Source organism: Dicentrarchus labrax, unplaced genomic scaffold (genome assembly GCF_905237075.1).
Source record: "Dicentrarchus labrax unplaced genomic scaffold, dlabrax2021, whole genome shotgun sequence".
NCBI classification, from domain to species: domain Eukaryota; kingdom Metazoa; phylum Chordata; class Actinopteri; family Moronidae; genus Dicentrarchus; species Dicentrarchus labrax.
In genome coordinates this window covers 9,048,888-9,071,767 of record NW_026136712.1, presented here as the reverse complement: position 1 = coordinate 9,071,767, position 22,880 = coordinate 9,048,888, and the positions used below count along the sequence as shown (strand labels likewise).

At 42.1% G+C, this 22,880-nt stretch overlaps 3 protein-coding genes and 3 non-coding genes across 6 annotated transcripts; 5 read left to right on the top strand and 1 right to left on the bottom strand.

Annotated features, from left to right (window-relative positions):
- Positions 1-525: 525 nt before the first annotated feature.
- Positions 526-10,712, top strand: fscn2b (fascin actin-bundling protein 2b, retinal). Its single transcript, XM_051417754.1, has 7 exons — positions 526-913; positions 1,138-1,344; positions 1,492-2,218; positions 8,232-8,388; positions 9,047-9,168; positions 9,289-9,456; positions 9,695-10,712. The coding sequence occupies exons 2-7, from the start codon at positions 1,252-1,254 to the stop codon at positions 9,898-9,900; spliced, it is 1,473 nt and encodes a 490-aa protein (XP_051273714.1). The 5' UTR covers positions 526-913; positions 1,138-1,251; the 3' UTR covers positions 9,901-10,712.
- Positions 10,713-13,054: 2,342 nt separating this feature from the next.
- On the top strand, positions 13,055-13,148 carry trnai-uau (transfer RNA isoleucine (anticodon UAU)). Its single transcript has 2 exons — positions 13,055-13,092; positions 13,113-13,148. It is a non-coding gene; the product is annotated as a tRNA-Ile (tRNA).
- A 404-nt stretch (positions 13,149-13,552) lies between these two features.
- Positions 13,553-13,646, top strand: trnai-uau (transfer RNA isoleucine (anticodon UAU)). The gene is made up of 2 exons: positions 13,553-13,590; positions 13,611-13,646. It is a non-coding gene; the product is annotated as a tRNA-Ile (tRNA).
- A 428-nt stretch (positions 13,647-14,074) lies between these two features.
- Positions 14,075-14,168, top strand: trnai-uau (transfer RNA isoleucine (anticodon UAU)). Its single transcript has 2 exons — positions 14,075-14,112; positions 14,133-14,168. It is a non-coding gene; the product is annotated as a tRNA-Ile (tRNA).
- Positions 14,169-14,716: 548 nt separating this feature from the next.
- faap100 (FA core complex associated protein 100) lies at positions 14,717-19,589 on the bottom strand. Its single transcript, XM_051417746.1, has 8 exons — positions 19,183-19,589; positions 18,946-19,064; positions 17,966-18,855; positions 17,260-17,416; positions 16,235-17,150; positions 16,038-16,145; positions 15,706-15,792; positions 14,717-15,320 (listed from the first exon to the last, which is right to left on the bottom strand). Exons 1-8 carry the CDS (start codon positions 19,336-19,338, stop codon positions 15,189-15,191), a joined length of 2,565 nt encoding a protein of 854 aa, XP_051273706.1. The 5' UTR covers positions 19,339-19,589; the 3' UTR covers positions 14,717-15,188.
- A 238-nt stretch (positions 19,590-19,827) lies between these two features.
- Positions 19,828-22,788, top strand: birc5a (baculoviral IAP repeat containing 5a). The gene is made up of 4 exons (XM_051417775.1): positions 19,828-20,049; positions 20,797-20,906; positions 22,127-22,244; positions 22,480-22,788. Exons 1-4 carry the CDS (start codon positions 19,942-19,944, stop codon positions 22,570-22,572), a joined length of 429 nt encoding a protein of 142 aa, XP_051273735.1. The 5' UTR covers positions 19,828-19,941; the 3' UTR covers positions 22,573-22,788.
- The last annotated feature ends 92 nt before the right edge of the window (positions 22,789-22,880 follow it).

Sequence of the window (22,880 nt, the reverse complement as noted above, 5' to 3'; positions counted from 1 at the left end):
GTGTGTGTGTGTGTGTGTGTGTGTGTGTGTGTGTGTGTGTGCATTGTTTCTACTTACCTGTCTTTATGTGTCACAGAAAGAGGCGAAGAGCAGGAGCTCAGAATAAAGTGCAGAGGCAGAGAAAGGCAGGATTATACACATGGCAGGTTAGAAAAAGGCAGAGAGAGAGAACGAGAGGATGGGAGGAAAAAGCGTCAGAGAGAGGCTTAAGATTACAGAGGCGAGCACCCTTTGTTGCTGAGTTCAGTTGTGATGGACGGCTTATGTTTAGGGAAAGAGTGAAGGAGTCCTTCAATGCGCTACCATAACATTTGCAGGACCGCTGAGGATGTTCTTCTTCACTGATCAAACTTTTGTCTGACAAACGAAGAACCTGGTCTTCAAGGAAGGTGAAGAAGAGGGGTCAGAATATTGGATGTGATCCAACGACATAAGCAAAGGAGCCAAAGGAGGGGCAAAAACAAAAAGACCGGGGGGGCTAGTCGGGGGTGGGGGGTGGGGGGCGGGGGCCAGGTGATTGAGCCTTCAGGGTGAATAACAAGTCAAGCAAGAAGAGGAGTGAGGCTGAACACTGTTCAACGAGAGAGAGAGGGAGGGAGAGGGTCGACTGCAGAAGTGGAGATAAGCAGTAGAGATCAAAATTAGTCCACAGAGAAAGAGAGGTTGACGCCGGACGCCAGTCTAAAGAGAGATCAAGGTTGACTCAAGTCTTTCTGCCTCTAACCTGATTAGGGTGAGGAGAGGTAGAGGTGGAGGGGAGCCGGGAGACCGGATCAACAGTACGTGAGAGCCAGCAGGAGAAGGAGAGGAGAGAGAAAGAATTACAAGAGGACGCTTGGTGAAAGAAGCCTCTTAAATCTGGGAGCTGGAATTAGAGCCGCAGAAACTGCAGAGGGGAAGCCACAAAACCACAGTAAGTAAATTAGGAGGCTGTAGCTGGAAAAATGTATAATGAAGCCATGGGCGGGGGAAGGAATTTGTGGTCTTGGGAGTGCTTTATATACTGTACCTTAATGAATTGATTTCCTGTCTTTAAGGCTTTCTCATTTCATCATTCTCCATGACTTCATCTCCTTCCTTATTCCTCACCTCTTTAAAAAACCCTTATTTCTCCCTAACTCCTGCCTCCCATGTTAGGTCTTACCCCTCTCTCTTTGCCCAGCCTAACTTTCCCACTCTTCCCCCAATCCCTAACTTGTCTTACCCCTTGTTCTCCATCTGTCTCTTGAATTCCTGAATCCACAGGTGAAGATGCCTGCTAATGGGAACCGTCCCTTGAAGTTACAGTTTGGTCTAATCAACCATGAGGGTCGCTATCTCACTGCTGAGTCCTTTGGCTTCAAGGTACAAACATGCCATCCAATATAAAAGAGCTGTACAGTGCTTTACTCTTTCAGACAGATGCTACAGGGATAATGATTGCCAGGTTTGTTGTAGCATATAAGATGAAAGCCTTCATGCTCTCTGTTGGAACATTTTCTCGTCTCTCAGGTGAATGCATCAGCACCCAGCCTGAAGAAGAAGCAGATATGGACTCTAGAGCAGGACTCCCAGGACACGCAGGTGGTCTACTTGCGCAGCCACCTGGGACGCTACCTGGCATCTGACAAGGACGGCAAAGTCACCTGTGAGGCCGATGGCCACAATTCCGACTGCCGCTTCCTCATCGTTGCTCAATCAGACGGTCGCTGGGCCCTGCAGTCTGAGCAGCACCTCCGCTTCTTTGGTGGCTCTCGGGACTACCTGTCCTGCTTTGCCCAGGTAATCACAGATGCCGAGCTGTGGGCAGTGCACCTGGCTCTACATCCGCAGGCCAACCTGCTGTCTGTGGCTCGCAAGCGTTATGCCCACCTCTCTATGGAGGATGGGGAAATCGCTGTGGATGTGAACATTCCCTGGGGGGTGGCAGCGCTCCTGACCCTTGTCTACCTGGATGGGAAGTACTGCCTTAAGACCTGCGACAGCCGCTTCCTCAGCAATGACGGAAAGCTCTTGACACAGAGTGGGAGGGCCACGGCATACACGCTGGAGCTGAAGTGTGGGAAACTGGCCTTTAAAGACTGCGAGGGGAAGTATTTGTCTCCCATGGGGCCTACGGGCACCCTCAGGTCTGGACGGTGTTCCAAACCGGGTAAAGATGAACTGTTTGACCTGGAGGAGAGCCATCCACAGGTGGTTCTGATGGCAGCCAATGGCCGATATGTCTCCATAAGACAAGGTAGGAAAACACAGAAACATCACAAATTGATATAGTCACAAATCTGATTTTACCCTGAAGGCTTGCATGCATGCACAAGCTGCAACTCTTGTGGCTTTCTTTGTTCCCTACAAAGAAGTTTCACAAAGAATCCCAAATGTCTGATTAAATGGAGGAAGGCTGACCTTATGTGCCACTGAGGACGGTCACATGAGCCTTTAGTTGACACTGGCCTACACACATACAAAATAAATTCTACTACTAGCCTATTTACAGTACGTACACTGTAGTGATACGCCCCCAGAAAACTGAGCTTACAATTCACAGGAACAACATTAACTTGTGGACATGCTGAATATGCATGGGAATAGACCACTCTCTAATGATTGACAACTGATAAGGGATGCATGGTAATTATGGGTAATCTAGTCTGCACACAACATGCATCACTATCACATTGGATAGTACCATCTCTCTAAGACAAGGCTGATACAGGAGACTCATCAGCCTCATCTAGGAGACCTGAGACGAATAGCCATTTGTTCTAGTGCTGCATCTGATTTAGGTTAGTCTACTGTCTGTATTAACTCTTACACTAGTGAGTGACGCTGTCAAATAACAGATCTATTGTGCACCCATGTTGGGGATAACTACAGAAATACACATTTCAACATATTAATATTTCCAAATAATCTTTTTTATTTTCTTTTTCATGAGTTTAAATGTTGTCAGAGGTGTTGTATTCTTAAAATACCCTGTTATATAATGCAGCAAATATAATAGAATAAGTTTTACCAAATAATCTTTTTGATTTTTTTTTCATTCCCTCTTAAATGTATCTCCTGGCTTTGTTGGGTAATGGTGTTAACACACTACGCTTTTGGCCGCTTGGGCTTACTGAAACAGCTGCTTGTAACCTATATGCTGTAGAGTAATGCTCTGTTGATACTGTATTATGTATTTACTCTTCGGTCTTGTGACAGGGCTCTTGGAGTGCGTTATTTGATCAGCATGCAGCCATGACACCACACTACTATACTGATGGATTACACCCGCTCCACATTAGCTTCAAAGTTGTTGGTTTTTTTCCTTAAAAACAAGGTTGAATTTCTTTGATCAGTGTAAAAACTAGAACAATTGTAATTGTAAGATCATGTTTCATATAACCAGCAGTGCACTAGAAGGACGTGCCAAGTGTTCAGTTGCTGATGGTTGAAATGGTTTGCTGGTCTGATTTGAAACTGGATTTGGGGTGGATTAGCATACACCAACAATGCTTGTCAGCATACTTGGCCATGACACCCATCCGCAGGCTGCAGATTCTTGTCTGCAGGGTTGAGTTACCTCAGCCCTGGGTGCTGTAACTGAATCTCTCGCCGCTCATTGTTCCTGGTTAGCAGTGGGCGCTTCAGGCGGAAACTAAAGGACTGGGAACTGTAAACTGATTGGTTAAAGGGAAAGAAAGATATGGTGCAGGATAAAACATGCATACAGTATATACAGTAGCCTTGTATGAATGTATGAACAGACAGAAATACTTGCAGCATGCTTACATTTGTCTATTACAGTCTCTCTCTCTGTCTCTGTCTCTCTCTCTCTCTCTCTCTCTCTCTCTCTGTCTCTCTCTCTCTCTCGCTGTCTCTCTCTCTCTTCCTACACTTGTTCTGCACAAACAAAAGCTTTATCTTTCTCAGACACACTCGCCCACACACAATCATACCGTCCTGCTGCGGCAAGTGGTGAGGTGGTGTTTTGAATTATTGATGAAGTTGGCCCCTGTTCCTGGAAGGCGAGGGGGGAGTCTGCTTTCAGAAACCCAAGCTCCCTCTCACCTGGGGCCAAAGCTTCTGCCCCTCCGAGGTCCCGCTCTATCCTGCTAATCTAACCCGCTAAGCCGGCCTCAGTCAGTGCTGATGTGCTGCTGAAAATCAATGAGTACGGGCGAATGGATGATAGTTTGAGAGAAAATAGAAAAACTAAAATATTAGGTGAAAGGTCAAATTGTTAAGTTAGAGTAAAAGTGGGACAAAAGTACAAAATGGAAAATCATTTAATGCTAGTACCTCAAAATTCTTCATTACATGGATAAATATACCTTGTTGCCTTCTACCTCTGGGTTCAACATGATGATTAAAGAGGAAGTGGAAAATGGAAAGCAGAGAAGGGAGGATACAAGTCTCCAAGGACTTTAGGACAATAGGAGTATGTGTAGAGACAGGTGGGCTCTTCATCCTCCCTAATGTCACCTGCCTTTACACATAAATTAGCACCTTTGTTTCTGCTCCATTTAGTGCAGAGGAGTCATGTTGGCTATCTATTTTAAAGTGAGTACAAATGCAGTAAATGGGTTAGTAATAAAAGAGGGTCAGCTGTTATCAGGTAGAGCATGAATTTAGATATAAAAGTGTTAAAGAGAGGTTCTGTAGACAGCAATGGGATGCCTGCAGTGTGTGTGTGTGTGTGTGTGTGTGTGTGTGTGTGTGTGTGTGTGTCTCAGCATGTCATGTAGATCTGTCATCATGTCTCTCATCACCTCCCTGTGTTCCTCGGGTCTAAGTGGTCCACTCTGACCTGAAAGTGAAAAAGAGATGATAGTCTGAAGACACAAACTTTCCATTAACACACATGAACACATGAACACAAATACATACATGCTTACATGATGCATTTGTGCACAGACACACACACACACAGTCCAGGAACAGATAAGTGGGAGAAAAAACGAATGGACTGAAATAAAAGAACAACAGAAAATTCAGTTGTGAAGGATGAAGGATTGGGAGAAAGAGGAAAATAAGGAACAGGGGGATAGTGGCATCAGCTTACCATTAATAATAGATGTCAGAGGCATCTATCGCTGATGGATTAGTTAGGCTTGCTCCACTTGCAGGCTGCAGGTAGGACAACACCAGAAAGTGGAGCTGGATCTGGGGTCTGATCCAAAATGTGCCACTGCTGTTGTTACCTGTGTGTGTCTGTGTAGATGCATCATGGAGTGTACTGACGAGGACTGTACTGTGCTACACTGCATAGTTTATCAGTGGTCGTGGCTATGATGACAGCATCTTATTTCGTATGCTTGACCAACTGGTGTGTCAAAGATGGTCATCAACACAGCTATTGATATCCTCAGATTGCTGGCTTGGATTTCAGCATATCTAATCTCTTTCTGCCCCTGTTCTCTTTTTCTCTTTCTTCTTTCATCCTTCTCTCCTTCCTCTGCCTCCTCTCCTCTCATCTATCAGATAGCAGCCATGAGGTTCCAGCTGAGCCCTGTCGGAGGATCATTTCTGGGTTGAATTAGTGTGAAATGGACACATGGAATAGGTAGACAAAGCATGACATTGAGTCGGCATGAGAGAGAATGAGAGTGATGGGCCCCAAGGCATAGGTGCAGAGTAGAGGGGCTAGAAATTTATGCTTCAGATGCACTTAAGATCAATGATAATTTAACCAGTTGTAAGACCTCATGATACCTAGTTTATCAGGTGTGAATAAGATGTGATTAAAGCGTCCCGGTAGCTCAGTAACCATGACATCTTTGTTGCACGTCATCCCCTTTCTCCATCCCCCAGTCTGTATCTACGGTCAGATATCAAATTAAAACAAAATGACCCCAAAGGGATCTTAAAACACTAGCATGAACTGCTGAACAAGAGTTGAAGTTGTTTTTGTGAGGGTTTTTTCTACCAAAAAATGTGCTGAAAACTGGTACGTGTGTAGGTGCATCTGTGTTGGATTATGCACGTTATTTATATGCATGAATCCCTCAGTAGCCTTAAACCACTTGATGCAATGTATCATAGTGAGCTCAGGTTTATTAGTGTTATTAGAGTTGAGCTGACCTCACTTCAGACATATAGATAATATCTTTGTTTTATGTTGTTTTTTATCCATGTTAGCGGCACGGCTTTGGGGATGGTGTTGTTGGTCTGTAGGTCGGTATACCCCTTTGGTCCAGACATAAATATCTCAACAACTGGTGGATCCATTCCTAAGATATTAAAGGTCTAGTGCCATCAATAGGTCAAGTGTTTTATTTGTCCAATGCTTTGGTTTATGACCAAATGCTTGCATATCTAATGGCATCACTTGGTGTGCTCACTTACTATACTAGACTGATACACCGGCAAAAGCGTCTGATTCCAGTCGGCGACAATGCTGATTCACTGTATTTAGTTAATTTTGGAAATGTTGCTTTTTATTTGACAGAACACCTCAAACATGTTAGCATGCTAACGTAAGCATCACCTAAATACAGCCTCACAGAATCACTAGCATGGCTTGTCTTGTCTCTGTTATATTGGTTTTTGTTTAGCATTGTTCTCTGTAACCTGAGAATGATAGTTTTGGAGGAAGAAATAACATTTTCTGCACCTCTCCAATGCAGCCACCTGCTTGTTAACAATAAACTGTATAGACTGATCATTTCTGAGGTTTCAGTCTTTAAATCATTTTCATTTCTTTTTTTTTGTTTTCAAATAGAGTTTGGTTGGTATTTGTTAAATAAAAGTAGCCCTCTATACATGAGTATACTTTGGGTCCTTTAAGATGTATAAAACAATATAGCTACATAATGCATTTACATTTTTAGCATGTTGTCAATATGTCTGTCATTCATAGCTCCGTTAGCTTGAGGGTTGAGAGGGGTTGGTAATTATCTGTACATCCTGCTAAGTGTGAACCGTAAAATCCTCTGGTCTTTTCCTGTTTTTCCTTTATTCTTTTATTGAGGGGATTGAGGGATTGGACGGGTAGCACTTGAAAGCTGATTATATCAGAGCCCCGCTGTGAAGAGGGCAGATAGGCAGGGCCGGAGGTGGGGTGACAGTGGGAGGCGGGGGTTGGGGGGGTTGAGGGGGTCAGGGGGAAGGAGGGAGAGATGGGGGAAGGGAGGAAGGTAGAGAAGGATGGCCAGCGAAGGGAGCATGGAGAGATAAGAGGGGGGTGAGGCGCACAGATCTGCGTTGTTAAAGGATTATTCTAGGATGTATCTAATTTGGGATTCAGCTCTTTGCAATCTGTCTCCTGGTGGTGACAAATTGTTGTCTTTTATGATAATGCTAACAGGTGGAAATATTAACCAGGACTTCTGAAATAAAGAAGAGGTTAACAGTAAAGCTGCCTATTTGCTTCTGAACCTGGAAGCCAAAACACCCATCAAAGCAGAGAGGAGTGGACGTCACTGTGTTTGTCTATGTCTTAGTGTGTTTCTCACATGTTTGACACCAATAACGCTCCATGTATTAGCAATGCTGAAATAATTGGTTTCTGTGCTTGTCAATCAATGGTGTGATTTTCGTTTAGCTGTTAAGTAGTCTCAATGTAATTGAAGCGAAGAGTGTGAGAGTGTTTTTTCTGCTGATCACACATATTATTGTGAGAAACGTGCATTCTACACATTTAGCTCTGTCTCTGTAAGATTTTCCTGCATTGGTACATTTAGTGTTATTTTATTTACAGTATATTCTGTCCATAAATGCATCCAGAACCACAATCAGTGAACATGTATTTACCCTCAGGAAGGTACTGTATATGCTCAGCACGTCAGATGAGTTTAAGACAGAACCACTTAAAAATAACCTAACATCCTAGGATCAGACGTGATTACCAACTCTTTCATGCTGGGCCAAGCTAAACATAACAATACAACCTGATTAGCAACCTGCTATGTCGCAGTTTTCCCAAAGTATTTTGTTGGTTTTCGACTTGCCACTGTAAATCCAAAGAGGAAAAAAAGAGCTCTGCAGAAGAATTTGTTTATTTTCATGCACTTGAGTAACACCTATTCAGCACAATCAGATGTATTTCGTGAACACACATTTAATGCTGCCTTATGTTCATTGCTCAATACTATGACCTCACACCTCATGCAAGTCTTAAATGCTGTCACAACTTGTTCAGCAGTAATTGCACACAGGCAATATACAAATGGAAAATGAAAATTAATACAAATTGCCAGCAACAATAAATGGATTTCTCCGGTCACTACAGTATTAATGACAAGAGCTGCTTGCTATGCCCCCCACCCCAGGAGTAAGCCTTGCAGCAAATCAGGAAGATGAGACGGACATGGAGACGTTTCAGATGGAGATTGACAAGGAAACCAGGATGTGTACATTCCGCACCAGCCAAGGGAACTACTGGGCTCTGGTGGCCCACGGAGGCATCCAGAGTACGGCTACTGAAGTGTGAGTGACTGCTCTCATACCACTTGTGCAGTGGGAAAATAAACAAATCATTTAATATAATTGTATATCCTACACTTTATATCACAGATATGGGTTTACAAAAGGAATGTTCTGGACTATAACAATTTGTTTTACTTCACTATAAAAATCTAAGTGTTAAGTTTAATCACAAGCGTCCTTCCACTACTGCACATAAACCTTTACCTTTGAGTTCATCAGTTATAAATGGTAGTCATGAATGCTTTATAAGAAATAAGTTCATTTTATTACACAATGGCAGATATTTATTTAAGGGATAATGCAACACAAGAAAATGTCTCAGCACACAAGAAAATGTGTCCTTGAAAATGCAAATCAGTCAGTAAATTCATATATAAATCTATTGAAAATAGAGGTGATTGACAACTAAAACAGAAATGAGGGAAATAATAGGGATAGCATTCATGCAGATGACAAATAATCACCTGTTTTAAGTTGATAATCTCAACCTGCTAAACATATCCTGGCAAATCTGATTTTATAGAAAGTTCAGCCTCTCTTAGTTGACATGCTTTACCTTTTGTAGTCTTGCATCTGCACTCAACATGTAATCACAATATTTCCAAGAGCACCTAAAGGCAGGGAAAATTTCATTTTCTCTCTTGATGCCCTACTGCAGGTCAGCGAACACCATGTTTTCAGTGGAGTGGCTTGGCCACAAGGTGGCACTAAAAGCTAACAATGGAAAATACATCTGCATCAAGAAGAATGGCCAGCTGCTCGCTGTCAGTGATTCCACAGGCAAGAGACAATATTAGTTTTTTCTCTTCATTACTATACCCCCTCCCTCAAACCCTCCCTCTGACTCCTCTTGTGTCCCCTCGGATGTGTCTTCATGATTTTGCTGTCACCTTTTGACAGGTGAGGATGAACAGCTCACTTTGAAACTGATCAACCGACCCATGCTGATCTTGAGAGGAGACAACGGATTCATCTGCCACCACAAGAATTCCAACACGCTGGACGCCAGCAGATCGGTCTATGACATTTTCACTCTGCAATTCAGTAACGGGGCCTACCATATTAAAGGTCAGGATGTGCCCTCTCAAGCAAGATTGATTTTGTGCCTGGTTCCTTTTTCTGCTCCCCATCTCTCAAACAAATCTGTGTTTCAGCAATGATAATCATCATCATTACATGATCACAGTTGTATGCATATAGACAAACCCAACATGGTGAATAAAGCTAAAGTAAATCCTATACTTCTATTATCAAGAGGAAACTACTACTCTGCTGACTTTGTGTATCTACCCTTTAAATCCTGCAGGTGTAGATGGCCGGTTCTGGTACGTGAACAGTGCTGGGTTGGTGTGCTCAGATGGTGAGGTCCCTGAGGATTTCTCTCTTGAGCTCCTGGAGCACAGACGCCTCGCCATCCGTGGCAAGAACGGCAAATACCTGCGTGGAGACCAGGGAGGCACGTTGAAGGGAGATGGACTCAGCCTGAGCAGCTCAGCCCTGTGGGAGTATTAATACAATCCAATCCAATCTTAACCTAAGACCTAGACTCTGACTCCTCTCTTCACTGAGTTAAGTCTGTGGCATTTTGAGGTGAAAGACAGCGAAGAGTTACGACCTGTACCGATTTCATCCCACTTATTTTCTCCTTCCTGTTACAAAGAGGTCGCAGAAGTGAACTCACAGGGATAACTGACTGATACAGAGGCGAGAAAGTTCAAGAAGAGGAACTGGCCACGCATATTCAGCCAAGAAACGTCTTGATGAAGTGAACAATGTTTTTGAGTCAGTACTTGATGTCAAAACAGCAAATTAGTGTGAATGAACATTTTCGATTTGAGTTTTTGTTTTGTTCTTTTAGATTTTTTCCCAATGAGCTAAACTCCAGATAAAAATCCTCCTTTCAGTAAAGACGTGTAGATTTATGCTGTAAAACCAACATACATCAAGGATTCTACCACTGCTTAAAGGTGTTACATTATTGACAGCAAGGCAACAACTGGGTCATACAGGTGTGTAATGACAGTCACCCAGTCTAAGAAGCATAATGAATCTGGGTGCCATTTGAGACGGACATAGTCACCATTATGAGTGAGATCACCTTTAAGAGGAGTTTGAGTCATTAGCATGGTACTGCTGTCTGAGGATGTTTATTAGCAGACAAGGGTGATTGGGTTTCTAATAGTCACCTGTTGAAGACTGTAACCAAGACTCATGAACAAGTACCTGGTAGTAATGTGATCATTACAACCTTTTTTCATTTGTCCATCTGCAATGTTTTTTCAACATTTCTTCTTTCTTTTATGAGCATAAAGATACAAAATACACTTGCATGGCTGGTTATGTTTTGTTTTGATAAGGTCATATATCTACCAGGATTATAGGAATCAAGCCAAGCTTATCCCAGGGTGCTTTCACACCTTTAAGATTTGGTCCGGTTTACGATAGACAGACAGGTAAATCATTCATTGAACAGTTTCGGCAACTGTCATCCTGCATCATCATCGGAAATCAAATTCCACTGACCGACATGTTTACTCCTGTGGGTTCGTTCGTTTGTTCAAAAAGTCAGTGTGAACAGAACTTACAACAATGTAGACATTTTTTTACTTTGGTCCGAATTAACCGAATTACAGATGTGCAAGCACCCTAAGTGTTACCTTGTGTATTTAAAAAGCTGGTGTAATATTAATTTCCCTTCAATTACAGGTGGACAACACAACTGGAAGCTTAATATCCACATGCATACTACCGAGGCTGGTGATTCCCAACATAAGTGTTGCCATGAAAAATCTGAGGTGTCACTATTGATCATAAAAGGGATAGAAAACATATTTGATTGATTTCTTCAGATTTTTCTCTAATTTTCCTAAACCTTTCTTGTGAAATACTTTCGCCTTTCTGAGGGTCCTAAAAATTATTAAAATAACACAGTGTGAGAAGGAAAAATCAGTCTATGGTTGAACTGCTCGCCAATCAAGTCCATACAAGGACAGGACCCTGTGATTAGGGCTGTCAAATATATGAAATACAACAATTCTCTAGTAATGTAGGGGAGTAGAATGTAGCAAGTACATGTACTTCAAAATTTTACAGTCCTTAGTTGCTTTCCCTCACTGGGGCTAACCACCACCAACACAAGACAGACAAAGAAAAGAAAGAATGATTTAAAAACCTGCTCTTATTTAAATACAGTTTCACACAAACATCAATTGGCCATAAAAGAAAAACAGAAGTTGAAAGTGAGTCATTGATTTTGATTTAAATTCTAGCAATAGATATTATGTTTGTTTCTAAACCTGTTTGTGTCAAAACAAATACGTCAGCACAAGTGGAAAAGACAAGCGTGAATGAGTTTACCTCTGAGCTCTCTCACCTTCGTTGAGATCTTTGATGAGGAAGAGTCTTTAGTTGGAGCCAAGGAGTTTCTTTCTTCTTCATCCCTTGGAGGATGTTTCCAGCAGGACTTTGAGGAGTCTCCTTAAGTCAGAATGTGCTGGTCCTGAGAGTCATCTGCAGAGGTTTCCAGGGTCCATTGTTATAAATTCAAGTTTCATCTTTGTTGTGGACTGTGATAATAAATGACTAAATAAACTGCTGTTGGAGTAGTTCATTATCATCATCTGCTAGTGCCCAGTGCTAATTATTTGTTGCTGAAGTTTTTAAGGTCCACTGTTAGCTGCCCTGGAGGAACCCCACAAGAATCAGAGGTCATCATCTGTACAGGAAGCAGAGATATCACCTGGACGTCTTCACAAGTCAGAACCTGGTGCTGCTGTGGACATGTGGAGCTTACAGCTTTGTGCCAGCAGGTGTTCCTGTTGCTGTGACGATTTTGGGTCAGATATATCCTCTTAAGGTTAAGTTACTATAAACTAATCAGTTGGGCCCTGCAGCTTACTGTGCAGAATGATGTCTGTGCAAAGTGTGACAATAGAAGGGATGTTTTCACATTCATCTGCTGAAAGTGGAAAGTTTCTCTGTGCCCATTCAAATTCTCATTTTATGCAGTGATGTGACCTCACAAATAGTTGGAAATCAATCCTGGTCCAGGATGCAACTTGTACAGTGTGATGTAGAACCTTGAGATCACCAGTGCACATCCACTGAAAATGAACATCACAGTGAAGTAGGAGACATCTTGTGTCAATCAGGAAAACTTTAGAAATGAACACAATTTGCATATTGATAGATTCAAGGAGTAGATGGCGAAGTGGAATTTATACTTTTTTGTGTAAAAAACATACCAGACACACATTATTGTTCAGAGCAGACTATTTGTATGTATGTCTTAAAACATCTGGAAGGAATCTTTAACAAACTAATGACCAACAAAAGGTGGCACCACACACACTTCACAGCCTCACCTGGAGCAAAGAAATTATACCATTGTGGTCAAGGAAAAATAATTCTCTGACTGTAACTGACAGCTCACACTGATCACATAACTCTTAAGTGTCAAGAGACTTGGAAATCTCACAAAGAAATCTCAGCAAGTTTTAGGTTTCAATGCAAACAAGGCCAAAGCATTACAGTAACTCTAATGCATAATGCTTTTGTCATGTTAATCAGTGGTTTCCCAGTGAGACTGAATGACTGAAACATTATTCCCTTTAATTAGTCTGTCATCAGTGTGGGTTTAATCAAGACAGTGAAACTGTGGTGTTGTGCTCCAGTGGCGCAATCGGTCAGCGCGCGGTACTTATAAGACAGTAACCTGCAGAGTGATGCCGAGGTTGTGAGTTCAAGCCTCACCTGGAGCAGTGAGGTTTTACCATGGTGACTGATTGTTACACACCGCATGACATGTTGAAATAATCACACTGAACTACTCCAACAACAACAAAGGCTACTTAATGCAGTAGGTGGCTTGATTAAAGAAAATGTCAATATGTGGTTAAAAAAAGGTTTGATTAACACAATCCTCATCATCACATTACGTAGTTGTAATCAGACTACTTCTGCAACTGCTGAACTTAAAGGATGCAACAAGCTTCAGACTTTGGGTGTAAACCTGCCTGAGGCATTACAGTAGCTCTAATACCACAACACTTTTGTCATGATAATCAGTGGTTTCCCAGTGAGACTGAATGACTGAAACATTATTACCTTTCATTAGTCTTTCAGCAGTGTGGGTTTAATCAAGACAGTGAAACTCTGGTGTTGTGCTCCAGTGGCGCAATCGGTCAGCGCGCGGTACTTATAAGACAGTAACCTGCAGAGTGATGCCGAGGTTGTGAGTTCGAGCCTCACCTGGAGCAGTGAGGTTTTAACATGGTGGTTGATTGTGACACACTGCATGACATGTTGAAATAAACTGCTAAATGAAATAATCACACTGAACTACTCTAACAACAACTGCTACTTAATGCCTTGATTAAAGTTAAGGTGAATATTTGGTTAAAAAGGTTGTGATTAGCTGACTCAACTAACACAACTGGAACGTCCTCATCATCACATTATGTAGTTGTAATCAGACTACTTCTGCAACTGCTGAACTTACAGGATGCAACAAGTTTTAGGTTTGGGGTGTAAACCTGCCTGAGGCATTACAGTAGCTCTAATGCATAATGCTTCTGTCATGATAATCAGTGGTTTCCCTGTGAGACTGAGTGACTGAAACATTATTACCTTTAATTAACCTGTCAGCAGTGTGGGGTTAATCAAGACAGTGATTTTGTGGCTTTGTGCTCCAGTGGCGCAATCGGTCAGCGCGCGGTACTTATAAGACAGTAACCTGCAGAGTGATGCCGAGGTTGTGAGTTCGAGCCTCACCTGGAGCAGTGAGGTTTTACCTGCAGCAGGTGTCTCTACAACACATAGATTCAATCAAGAAAACATTTCTACTGGGGTCATAACTCTGAAGACAAGATATATACACTCAAAGATATATCTAAAATAAAGCACTGTATTTGCTTTATCTATATACTATATGTTAAATGTTTTTAAATGTTACATTTTTAAGTGCTTGTCCGTCTCAGGTACCCTACTTTAGCTTTAATTCTTCCAAATTTATTAGGTGCTGTGCTGAGGTGGACAAGAACATGTGAAATTTCTTTCCGTAGACCTTTTACTCCTGAAAAAAACCTGAAATTTGTTGTTTCTGCAACTACTTGAATTATTGACAATCAGTTTGGCTGTCTGCAGTGTCAGTGAGTAACAACTATATCCAGATGATCTTTCCTGTCTGTCTAGTCCAGAAACCTGAGCTTTCTTCATTTCAGTTGATGTATAACTGAACAAACTTTTTAATGTGTTGGTCATTCTTAATCAAACTCCTGCAGTCTACCAGCCGTCAGTAAATGTGTTGTGTTTAAGAACTTCTGTAAAAGACATAAAGGTCCCATGTCACTGTTACACCTACATATTTGACACATCAGGGGACTGTGAACTGGAGGACCTTCTCCCAGCTGGGAGACAGTTTTTCCATTTGGACTGTAATTGCATATATTTTTGCTCCACCTGCGCTCTTCGGTCACCTTGTGCTGAATGTACCGGTCTCTGAAGTGAAATTTAGTTTGAAGCACACAACTAACAAAAACAGTAATGTGGGTGACCATTGTTATTAAAGCTGTGGAACACGTACAATATCAAAATAATAGTAGGAAAACCAAGGCACATGAAAGTAACCATGAATGGTAATGTTTACAGGGACACTAAAGTACATTTACATTAGCAATCACTATTATGGACATTATGTTTTAATCAGCTGCAAAGAGAAGTTACATAACACACAGAACAAGGCCAAGGGCATCTGCGTAGGCTCAGCTAAAAAAAAAAAAAAAAAAAAAAAAAAAAAGTGTTTAAATTATAAGGAGAGGATTTTCTCTGAGTTCTCTGTAAACACCGAGAAGAGACCGGGTCATTTGCCCTGTGGACGCGCCCACACCGAAGGCCCCTGAGACTCGACTCTGCTGGATCTGCTGTGACAGGTGCTGACAAGAGAGGAGGAGGAAAGAGACTGAAAGTTCAAAAAGGAATCACACACAAGATACTTAAGATTTAGACACAGTCGTGGACAATGACAGAAAGCTATTCGGTGCATCTCTGTGGTCTTATAAATCTCTCCGTCTGAATGGGTTTTCTAAGAAATTTACTACACTTAATAAAAATACCAAACAGCTGCTGGTCATAGCTTCTCCAACTACAAGATTCACAAATTTTTCTTCCCTTCATGTCACTGTAAAGTCTGTAAAATAACTGCCGCTAATTGTTCATTCATGTCATTAATTACGCAGAAAATAGAGATGATTAGGTAATTACAAGAATAATTGTTAGTTGCAGCCCTATTAGACAAAATTAAGTACATGCGAGTCTTACCTCGGCCCGCTGCAGTGCCTGTCTTAAACCTAAACTCTGGACCCTCTTTGTGGAAGCAGCCCTGTCAGGAGCCCTCTGCAACAGAGTCTGTGTGAAGGAACAGAGCAGACAATGAATCTGATGGAATTTTACATAAAACTTTGCATGGAGTGACACACAGGTAACTAAATGAAGCTGCATGGTTGTTTTGGAAACACAATATTGTAAATGTATCATCTTTTAATGCAGGTGCTCCATCAAAACTCATCAAAAACATCCATTGCTGTAAAAAAAAAAAAAAAAAAAAAACAGTGAATGTTGACTTCTGTAAGTTTCTGTGCGTGTATTTGTACCTGTATCCGGCGCAGCACAGCATGGTGCAGTCCACACACCGCTGCTATAGAAGAGCTCTCAACCTGAAGCTCCACTGTGGTCAGGGACTCCTCCTCCCCTACATTTACCTGGACAAAAGGTCACTAGTCTGTTTTATTCAAATAATACAAGATCAAATAAACAGGGTAAACCTTTAGTGATACATTAGAGCATTTACCTCTTTTGCAGTCAGTTTTACTGGGTGTCCGTTTGGACCTTGAGCATGGACCACTGAGTTGCTGATCTTGTCTCCTTGGTGTCCCGTCCTCACTCCCCCAGGACCTTCAGACAACAGCCATTCCAGTAAAGAAAGGCACACATTTTGAGGGGCCGACTTTGGCCCCTGTGGGTCCAAATCTGAGCTTTTAAACACCATTGTATTCCTCAGTAACTCTGACGACACCCGTACACTTGCTGAATACTGCTCTCGCTCAGGCTTTGAAGCGCCCTCTCCTCCTCTCTCCTCTTTTCCACTGCACTTAATCCGGCGTGAGCTTAAAAAAGCGTGGATGGGATCCGTTGTGGTGTTGTTGCACTGAGATGTGGCACTTTGATGGGTGGCTATGGGACTGTTCACCTGCAGGGTGTGCAACCAATCCACTGTCAACGTGCTCACAGGCAAACTGATGCAGCTACTCTGCGAACCAGGAAGGTTTACTGCCCTCTCTCCCAGCAGACTTGAGAGCGAGAAGATGAGCGAGCAGCTCACTGTCACGGGGAAAGATGCGTCGCCTGCAGCTGCTAGGGGCAGTGATACTTCTAATGTTTCCCCTGGATGGAGGTTGTGGAGTGGGAATGAAAAATTTGTGGAGGAGCTTTCCCCACCTGTGTTGGCAGAATAGGACAGAGGAAATACGGTGAGGCTCAGTGTCCAACCTTGTTCCAAAACATAAGGACTTGAATTATCCAGGACACATGTCAGGTTCAGGGAGTCTTTTTGAAGCAATCTGCTCCACTTTGTTATGGCGTGACATCTTATTGACTTCTCTTCACTTTTTGTACTGGCTGTCAGCAGGAAACTGATGTTAAGCACCTGATTCAGGTGCCTTAGAATTTGGTTTTTGGATTTGATGTCAGTTTTTAGTGTTGATGCCCTGAAGGAAAGCAAGGACATATCAACTGTTTATATCAACAGAAAGACAATGTTACCTACAATAAATGTCTACTGTGTTCCATTTCAACAATCAATAAAGAATCATGTACCTTTCACAAACATCCCCGATAGCAGACAGGAGGTCCCTGACGCTGCTGCCCACCTGTGTGGAAGGTATCTTGGACAATATTGCATCCTCTCTGCCCACAGGTACAGTAATACTTTGTAGTTGCCCTCTGACAGACAGCCCCAGCAGCTGAACAGCACCTAGTACACAGGATAGAGGTAGTTAAGAGACTGAAGTCGCACTCCAAAGCAAATATATAGGCTTAGTTACACTACTGGAAAGAAAAGTAAAATACTCGTCAGCCACAAACATCCTAAAAATTCCAAATTCATGAAGACAAGATTAAAACAACAAACAACTTTGCTGATTAAATGACAGCTTCTGATTTCTGCCTGCTGCAAAATGTAACAGCATAAAAAAGATCTTCTTCTGGCTTCAGACAGCCACCTTGTAGAAAGTTATTGATAGCATATTAATCACTGCGAACATAACACCACCATTATTTTCTAAAAGCCACACAAGCCTCTGTGAAAAGGATAATGTGAATGTGGTGGGTTTTTTCCATTAAGTGCCTACTCACTTGAACACACTAAACAAGGTGTGAATAGTAACGGTTTGCAACTGTGTTATTACACTTAACTAACTCCTACAGTGTCACAAGTTTAAATTGTCTGCAGGTTAAATTCAGTAGTGGTGAGTACTGAAAGCAATGGCTGCCGGAAGGAAATCATTCAAGGATCAACACTTACCTGCAGTGTTGCCTGTAGGTTCAGCCAAGGCAATGACTCTACACACATTCAAACTGGTGGGGCTTTGGAGGGCAGCGTCTGTCTTACTGGATGTATCTTCATCCCTTTCTTGGCCTCGTATCCCAGATGATCCCTCTGATAGAGCCAGTCTCAGCAGGTCTGACCCAGTGCTGTAGTAAAGGCAGTTTTTATCTATACACCCACACATCACAGGCCCTGGTACACACCGCTCCATAAATCCAGCCACGTTGCCCCTTTCCTCTGGCCCTCCCTTGTCTATTTTGATCACCACCACTCTCCCTAGTTCACCCACTGTCACCAAACACTGTGCATGTCCCGGACCCGTGTCCATGACAACAGATGCTCCAACAAATACGACTGGCTGCTCAAGGCTGTGCAGGACTCGGAGCCGCGATCCTGGCACACGCAGAGGAATGAAACACAGGCATCCGTCTGGCAGGCCACAAAGGACAACCGGTGATTTGGCGAGGGCGGCGTCGATCCCAAACAGAAGTTTGAAGAGGACTGGCTCAAGGCGGAAGTGGCTGTCACTCAGTGAGGAGGAAGATGATGGTGTTGTATCACTGGAATGGACACATGTCAGGACAGGCCTCCTTCTCATCCCCGTCTCTCCCTCAGTGTCACTGTGTACAACACCTGACACCAGTGGCAGGCTGAATGACGTAAGCATCTCATAACTGCTAGACGCTGATTGTTTTGGACAGTCATACAGTGTCAACATCCAGGATGCGTCCCTCTGGGAAAGAGTCAGGAGGACGGAGCCGACGAGGAGCAGCGACAACACTCCTTCTTCTGGAACAACAAGAAGCTCAGAGGAGATCTTCAGCTCAGGTGGACCTGAAGATGCATCGGCCGCTGAGCTTTGAGCTCTGCAGAGGTGAAAGATCACATACGTAGTAAGAGGCATTGACAGGATTCAATTCAACACATTTTATGCAACACATAAAAAAGGTTCTTACCTGGACAGCAGAAATTGTACACTAACACAATAAACTCCGCTCCTACAGGCCACATAGAGGAGCTGCTTGTCATGACTCTCAAATAGGTCACTCACAGGATGAGGAAACTGGAGGACAGCCTGCAACATAAACACAGTCAAACAGAAAATGTGAGTTATCTTTAATGCTTGGTCAGCTCAGAGTGGAGCTCTGCAGAGCTCTGATATTTGATCAATACACATTGTATAAGTTACTTGCCCTGAGCTTTCTTTCTTTAGTACTGAATACATAGACCTCGTCGCTGCCAGTGCAGAGAAACACATCTGTCCCAACACCAAACTTGACCTTCGGGGTGCATGATGTTCCTGAGAGGCCAAACTCTGCCCAAGTCTCAACAGCACACCGTCCTTCCATAGCCACAACACCGACGGAGGACAGGAAGAAACTGCCCCGTCTGCATATGTAACGCTGGGCACACTGTTCACACTGTTAGCGGAGCGAGGGATCATACAGGAGAAAGTCTGTGTTAAACTAGACGAGGTAATCTCGAACCGGTTGTTGACAGAGGATGGGAGGCTCTCTGAGTTCCCCGCGCCGCGTTGTGGACCAATAACCGCCAAGAACTACATTACCCATGAAAACTAAACGGAAGTCTAATGCCTGACAGACGGCGGGTGAGTTTGGTGTTTAAATTTCTTTCTGGGCTCTGGGAAGAGGTGAATCTCTCTAAGGACGAGAGGAATGTGTTAAATCTTCTTCCAAAAACGATTTATTTAAAATATATTGTGTCTGTTTGATGTTTTAGCGCCTGTAGCCGTCTACACCGCTGACTGGCGTACGTGTGCACTATTTACGTTAATCGACCCACGAAGAAGAAAATACGAAGAAGAACCACGTGGTCTCCATCCGCCAATCAAAACAGTCGAAGAGAACGTTCACCGAAATTTGAAAACACCATTTAGCTGGGAGGCGAAACACTGGTTCGAGTTATTGATATCTATTTTAACGCTGAATACAATGGACCCGTGTAACGAAGAGGATATCAAAATGTACTTTTATGAGAACAGATTGAAAACTTTCGAGGGGTGGCCATTTGACGAAGACTGCTCGTGTACCCCGGAGAACGTGAGTGAACGGTTGAAAACGGTTGAAAACGGTTGACTTCTGTACGGTTGTTAGCACAACAACAGTTAGCTCTGAAGCAAGAACACCGCTCATATTCAGATTAATAGGCTTTAATGACCTTACATTGGGGGCAGCTGTAGGTACATAATCACTCTGGTTAGGTATTAATATCCTTGAATGTACAGCAGCACTGTCTCGTAGGGAAAGCTTTACATTGGAAACGTTTACAGCAACATACAACCTTGTTGTAAAGTGTGGCTCTAATTTGAGGTCAGCTAATGAGTATTTTCATTATGGACTTAAGTTAATTCTCAGTTAACGTTATGTTTTTAAGTAATACCGTTTAGTCTGTACAATTTCAGAAAATGGCCGGAGACACAACCCACTATGAAGTCTTCAAATACCTTAAAGCGCATTGATACGCAGTTTATAATCTTAAAACAGGAAGTAGCAGAAATTCCTCACATTTGACATCCTGGAACTTGAGGAATGTTTTGGGGTTTTTCTTGGAAAATCACTGAAACAATTAACTGATTTATTTTTTAACTTATTTTTCTGTGGATTTACTGCTCAGCTAATCTTCTTATTGTTTCTGCTGTGGGCATTTGTGCTTGGTAATAAAATAGTTATGGAACAATAAAGTTGTTAATTCTCTGTCTATCAACTAGTCAATTAATTGACAAATAATTTCAGCATTAAATAATAAAAAAATAATAATGCCATCTGTCTGTCCATTTGTTTCTACAGATGGCCAAAGCTGGCTTCATTCACACCCCGTCAGAGAACAGCCCAGACATCGCCATGTGTTTCTTCTGCCTCAAAGAGCTGGAGGGCTGGGAGCCAGAGGATGATCCAGTGTAAGATAACTACATTACTCGGCTCATGAGTTAGAACTGCGAATAAAAGGACAGGAGATTGGTGCAGCTTCATTTCTTCTTCATCTTATTTTTGAGCTAGACTAATTCTCTACAGGATTTCCTTGGTGTAGCAGTAGCAACAACAACTGTAATATGATTCAGCAAGGTAAAAAGACAAATATCTCGCAGCAAGCTGCAACACAACTGAATTATATACACTTCCATAAAGTTAGAGGGCTTAAGAGGCAGATTTAAGAAAGAAAGACCCTCTCTTTTTGGTAAACAGCCACGTCTTTCAAACTTCACGTTAAGCTTGTAACAGGCTTTGTTAAAAAAAAAAAAAGTAGTCTCCAAGACATCATCAAGGTTATTTTCTCCGACTTCTGAAATATTCAGAAAACCTACAACTCTGTGTGACTTATAAACGTATCTAATGTGTATAATAAGTGCATTGCCTTTTAAAAACTGACTAGATAAATGTGTGTGCAAATTAGCACAATGATTCACATAACCACAATTTTAGGGAGCTCTCTTGAGTACAAACTCTTCCTGTGTGGGAGATCTGGTGATACAGCCAGTGGGCAAAATAACCCAAGTGCTCTACAATTTAAATAGTACCCAAAAAAAAGCCTAAACCTAGACTAAGAGCTGTTGACTCTCAAAATTAATTTTGAGGCTGCAGTTTAAAATTTTGTAAAGCACATGTCACTGTTTTTAAGTGTCTTTCATTTGGTATGTGTGCATTTGCTTGTGACCACTGTTCCATTTCCAGTTGAATTTTCCACTTATGTTGTTATAATTCACAAGACCTTGGTGTGTTACACAATTTTGCAGTGTTTGCAACTGATGCACCAGAAATACATCCACTGACTATCTGAACTCCCTGTAGCTCTGTAAATATTTGCTTTGTATTCATGGTCATTTAAATGATACAGCTTGAATTGCTGTCGGTGTCACTGTTGTTGAACTTCACAATATTGTGTACCGTTATTTATTGTTAGTTTATACCAGCTGTTTTCTCCACAGCAAGCAGACTTGTATTGTGAACTAGACTTTTCACTCCTCACAGAAACTTTAAGGAAATGATTTAATGTATAAATTACAATAGTGCAGTCTCATGTGGACTGTTTGGTACAATTTAATCCCTGCTCTGTGTGTGTGTGCACAATTTGCACATGGTCCTTGAAATTAAATATTTGTCTCCCCTCTCACCGCTCCAGAAAGGAGCACAAATCTCATGCGCCATCCTGCCAGTTTATTGCCTTGAAGAAGAAAGTAGAAGAGCTGACTGTGGAGGAATTCTTCAAACTACAGAAGGAGAGGCACAAGTTCATCATTGTACGTTCAACAGAAGACTTTATAACTTTCAAATTATGAGCAGTTGGGTACATTATGTAACTAAATAAGTAAGTCAGATAATATAACCACCAACATATTTCTCCTATTTTTTTCTTATGGAGTTATCTTTATTATATTATCTCTTAAGACTAAAACTTTGAGTCTAATAAGTTCCTGTGAGATCAAGGGACCTTGGTATTCTCTCTGATGCAGATTTCATTTCCTCCACTTACAGAACAAATCCTGTAACGAGGCCATCACCAAGTTTGAAGAGGCAGCCAAATTGAGAAGAGCAGATATCATCAAGACAGCCATGGGAGAAGAGTGACACTAGAATAGATGCTGATGAATAAGATGGGCGTCGTGTGAGAGATTAATTGGCTCTGAAAAGCCACTGGCTGGTTTCTCCCTAAAGTCATTTCCATGTTCTCTTCATATGCATTCATGTTTTCTTTTTAAAACTGTATATCTGTCATCTTTTAATGTCTTCTGTTTCTGTGTTCTGTTTTTTTTTTTCTTTCATTAAACTTGTTCTTTTTGTTTACTCGGCTTATTTATTTTTCGGTGGGTGGGTGTATTCCGATGGGAAATTTACTCTTGTAGCACAGAGGTGAGTGAACATATGTGAGCAAGGGC

Coding starts and splice junctions, on each gene's coding strand:
- fscn2b (XM_051417754.1), top strand. CDS start 1,252: ATGCCTGCTAATGGGAACCGTCCCTTGAAGTTACAGTTTGGTCTAATC. Junction 1,345..1,491: donor CTGAGTCCTTTGGCTTCAAG/GTACAAACATGC, acceptor CTCGTCTCTCAG/GTGAATGCATCAGCACCCAG. Junction 2,219..8,231: donor ATATGTCTCCATAAGACAAG/GTAGGAAAACAC, acceptor CCCCCACCCCAG/GAGTAAGCCTTGCAGCAAAT.
- faap100 (XM_051417746.1), bottom strand. CDS start 19,338: ATGGAAGGACGGTGTGCTGTTGAGACTTGGGCAGAGTTTGGCCTCTCA. Junction 18,856..18,945: donor GTACAATTTCTGCTGTCCAG/GTAAGAACCTTT, acceptor TCACCTCTGCAG/AGCTCAAAGCTCAGCGGCCG. Junction 15,793..16,037: donor CTGTGCTGCGCCGGATACAG/GTACAAATACAC, acceptor TCCTTCACACAG/ACTCTGTTGCAGAGGGCTCC.
- birc5a (XM_051417775.1), top strand. CDS start 19,942: ATGGACCCGTGTAACGAAGAGGATATCAAAATGTACTTTTATGAGAAC. Junction 20,050..20,796: donor GCTCGTGTACCCCGGAGAAC/GTGAGTGAACGG, acceptor TTGTTTCTACAG/ATGGCCAAAGCTGGCTTCAT. Junction 22,245..22,479: donor AGAGGCACAAGTTCATCATT/GTACGTTCAACA, acceptor CTCCACTTACAG/AACAAATCCTGTAACGAGGC.